At 40.4% G+C, this 4,240-nt stretch overlaps 1 protein-coding gene across 1 annotated transcript; it reads right to left on the bottom strand.

Annotated features, from left to right (window-relative positions):
- Positions 1–2,724: 2,724 nt before the first annotated feature.
- Positions 2,725–3,711, bottom strand: LOC148513910 (olfactory receptor 5AP2-like). The gene has a single exon (XM_088481328.1). The coding sequence runs from the start codon at positions 3,709–3,711 to the stop codon at positions 2,725–2,727; it is 987 nt and encodes a 328-aa protein (XP_088337454.1).
- Positions 3,712–4,240: the final 529 nt, after the last annotated feature.

Here is a 4,240-nt window from a genome sequence, read left to right as displayed (position 1 = left end):
GTATAAGATTAAATATATATAATACCACCTATATGGTGGAATACCACTTGGAGCCACTTGCGGCAAAAAGGCCAAATGACTGTCAACATCAGATAGAATATGTAAAGAGCTAGCAGGTCCCAGACACAAATGCCCTCTCTACCAAAACAGACAGTCTCTGGTCCTCTTTGTGTTCCGTCCAGTGGCAGAATATCACCCGCGTAATGCATTTCAGACTGGACAGTCCTTCTTCAGAAGCAGAGTGAACAATAATCCTAACAATTTTTAAGTACCCTTACTAATTAACAAAGACCTTCCCAAACATTCAGTACAGTTTTCAGCTTTCAAGGTATGTCCATGACCCGTAGTGACGTAAATTTGGCGACTGGAACAAAATGGCACCCAATCCCACCTTATGTGCATTACACCTAAAAAAAGTGAGGTTAATCTATTAGCCTGTGAGTTAGCATACAGTTTTTCATCAGTATTTATTAGGGCAATAAATCTGACAGTGAGATAGATCTATGACAGAATTTGGGATACTTATCTGTGCTTCCAGTATTTCCTTTCTTTGAGGCCACACAGAGACAGAAGTTACATTCAGAATGAGGTCCTCTTGGAAGATTTTATAAAAATAAAATATGTTCAGTCCATGGACTTTGTCATATGCTAGACATATAACTGCCACCCTAACCTCTTCCTCTGTTCAATATTTATTAACAGTGGCGGATCTTACCTTATTTCTGTGGGGGATGCCTGGGCTGCAGTCCAAACCCCCCTGACAGCTGAGCGTGGTCCTACTTATTCAATGCCACAAATTATATGTGCATGTGCAGGAAACAGCATTGGCTAGGGGCTGCATAATTTGCAGCCCCATGAAGCCAAATAAGGCTGCCATTATAAAAGCAGAAGTACTTCCTATTGGAAGCGCTTTCTGCTAATAACAGTCCAGACTGGCAGTCCCAGGAGGAGGAGACACCTCCCCCTCCCCCTAGGACTGTCTGTCTTACGTGTGATTAGCAGAAGTGCTTCAAATAGGAAGTGCTTCTGCTTGTATTATGATGGGCTGCTATTTCACATGCAGGGAGAATGGGGGGATCACAGAAAGTGGAGGATTTTACTGGGGCGAGGGCTGCAGCGCCTAGGTAAAATCCGCCACTGGTTATTAACACTGCTGTTCTGTCTGTGTCTACTATACGGATGTACAGTACTGTTCAGGTCAATATGACCCATATCATAAAATTACACTTTTCATTATTATTAAATAAAAAGTATATTCTCTAAACTTTTATTGGGTTAAATAAAAATATTTATCTATTAGAGCAGGAAGTCCACTCGGGCTTGCGAGAGCTGAGACCCTACAACAGAGTCTCCTTGCAAGTCCGATGGCCGTGATAATCGCGACCATCACCAGGCATCCCGCAAATGCTGTGGGTGGTCACCCACAGCTTAGCGAGCGGCCTGGAGGTCGAAAAAAAAAAAAAAACCCGGCCTGCTTCAGAGCGAGCACTTGCAAACAGCGAGCGGCTCTGAATCAGGCCCAGTGTATGTTTTTATAATAACGCAGAATAAACAACATAAATGACAGAGTAAAAATGATCTTGCAATGTGCAAAAATAAAATCACCTACCATTGCCTCTCATTATACAAAGACACATGCTGTTCAAACAATACAATTTTTTTTTCATAAACTATTATGAAATAATATTTCCATAATTTGTTGTAAAATATTAATATTGTGGAAGAGATGGGATTAGTCAAAATATAATAATTTACGAGGCTTTAATATGTGCATTTTTTTATTAATATCAGAATACACTTTGCCAATGTTTTCCCAGCTAATTTTAACCCTGTATCTCCAGATTAAATTAAGACAAATTGAAGAAAATTGCTTTTAAAGTTTCTAATGCAGTGTAGCTGAAATACAGCACTTCCTAAATACATATTAGCTTCTCTGCAAGTAGAAATTCTGCAACTATTAGTAGATCTATAAATCTATAAGTAGATTTAAAAGGAAGCAAATTATGATGTTTATGGTCGCCATACTGTCATATTGTCAATTGGGTGAAGGACCCCTGTAATTAAAAATATTAAAATTTTTCAGTGAGTGTTATAAATAATATTTGCTGTAGTCTTTTATTCAGTATAAACTCTGAACCTCAAGTATAAAATACAATTAAATATCTTGGATAAATAGTAATATGATCTTTGGACTATAAAATACACCTCATTTAATGATAGGTGGCTACATAAATGTTTTTTAAGGATTAATATCATTTAAAGAACCACATCTCCCTATTAAACGACACAATTATATGTACATCAGTAATATTGTGCATTACGTGTTTGATGAGGGTTGTAGCTAAAATACCATCGGTATGCCGGGTGAGGAAATCCCAGCCCTGGAATCTTGAACCATGGACAAGACACCGGCACCAGAATCCTGACAAAAGGGGAGATGCCGACACTGGTAACCTGACAGCCGGCATGCCGATGGTAAGTACAGTGGGAGCCCTTAGGTCTTAGCCGCAGAAGGAGGGGTGGGGTTAGGTTTATGTACCATGGGGGGTTTAGGATTAGGCTATCGGAGGGGGTAGGTTAGGGTTAGGCTATGTACAGGGGGGGTTAGGCACCACTAGGAGAGTAGACACTAAGGAGGGTGGTTAGGTTTAGGCATTAAAGGAGAGGGTTAGGGTGTGGTGTAGGGGGGGTTAGGGTGCACACAGGAGAGTTAGGGTTAGGGGGTTAAGGAGGGAAGCATTGGGATGCCACTGTCGGTCTTTTGATAGCAGGCATCACGAGTGCCTGGATTTCATACCCAACCCGTTTGATGACTCTTTTCACCTGTTGGTTCCTCAGGCTGTATATAAGTGGATTGAGCATTGGTGTCACTACAGAATAGAAGACGGCAGGCATCTTTTCTTGTCCCTCAATGACATTGGAGGGAGAGTGTAGGTACGTGAAGAAAACTGACACATAGAAGATGGAGGCACACATGACATGTGAAGAACATGTGCTGAATGCTTTCTGTCTTCCCTCAGCAGTTTTCATCTGTAGAATGGAAGAAATAATTAATGTGTATGAGATCAGGATGATGAGAAATGAACCTAGGCCACAAGACACTATGACAAAAACAGTTATCATATTACAGTAGAAGGTGTCAGAGCAGGACAGTTGGAGCAGGGGAGGGACATCACAGTAGAAGTGGTCTATAATGTGTGATCCACAGTATTGGAGACTAAATATACAGATGGTCTGCATGGATGACTGCAAAAAGCCAATGGAGAAAGCCAGAACAACTAGATGCCAACATTTTTGCTTGGTCATTATAGAGACATAATGGAGAGGGTGGCAGATGGCAGCATACCGGTCATACGCCATGATTGCAAGAAGTAAAACCTCAGTGCCTGCCAGTCCAGCAAAAAGGAAGAACTGAAGGGCACACCCAACAAATGAGATGGTCTTTTTTAAGGATATAAGGTCAGAGAGCATTTTAGGAGTTATAACTGAGGAGTAGAAAAGGTCCACCAGAGAGAGGTAGCTCAGGAAGAAGTACATCGGAGAGTGGAGGTTGGAACTGATATTGACAACAGCCATCATTCCGATGTTTCCCAATGCAGACACTATGTAAACATGTAAGAACACTATGAAGAGGAACGGGGCAAGTTTTTCATTGTCAGTGAGTCCAGAAAACACAAACACTCTCACTTGGGTCTTGTTTATGACGTCCATTAATTCTCTTAAGAGTGATGAAATGAAAATTGATTTCAAATGTCAGAAATTCTCAAGTTTATAGCAAGTTATAAATTTAGCAATACTAAAGCAGCAACCAGCACCTGATCATAATGATAATCCTTAAAAATGAAGAAATGTTAATAAAAATGTACAGGTCAGTATAAGTACACAGTTTCTGGCTGGGATCAGGGATGTCTTCCAATATTTTCCTGATAAAAATCCTGTGCAGATAAAGCCAAAAGAAAATACAAAAAAAACATGTAATTGAGAATCCACTAATCTAAGTAATGTTCTCCTAAAGTGATTATTTTACCGATAGTGAGTATGAGTATTTATTTTCTGTCTCTCTTTTATTTTATTTCTTGAGAACCATTACACAGCACTCACTAGGAAGTTTTTTGTGCATAGACAAATGCAGGGCGGGGGGCCCGGTTGCCTGGAAACCCCCCTCCCCAGCCCACACCATGACCACAATACAAGTAGTAATATAACAGAATTTTACTAGCGCTGCCTTTTCTTCTCAGTA

This window comes from Taudactylus pleione, unplaced genomic scaffold, assembly GCF_031769625.1.
Source record: "Taudactylus pleione unplaced genomic scaffold, aTauple2 ptg000268l, whole genome shotgun sequence".
Classification (NCBI taxonomy): domain Eukaryota; kingdom Metazoa; phylum Chordata; class Amphibia; order Anura; family Myobatrachidae; genus Taudactylus; species Taudactylus pleione.
This window is presented reverse-complemented; position numbering and strand designations above follow the sequence as displayed.

What these genes read in the sequence shown, in the direction of transcription:
- LOC148513910 (XM_088481328.1), bottom strand. Translation starts at nt 3,711, where the DNA reads ATGGACGTCATAAACAAGACCCAAGTGAGAGTGTTTGTGTTTTCTGGA.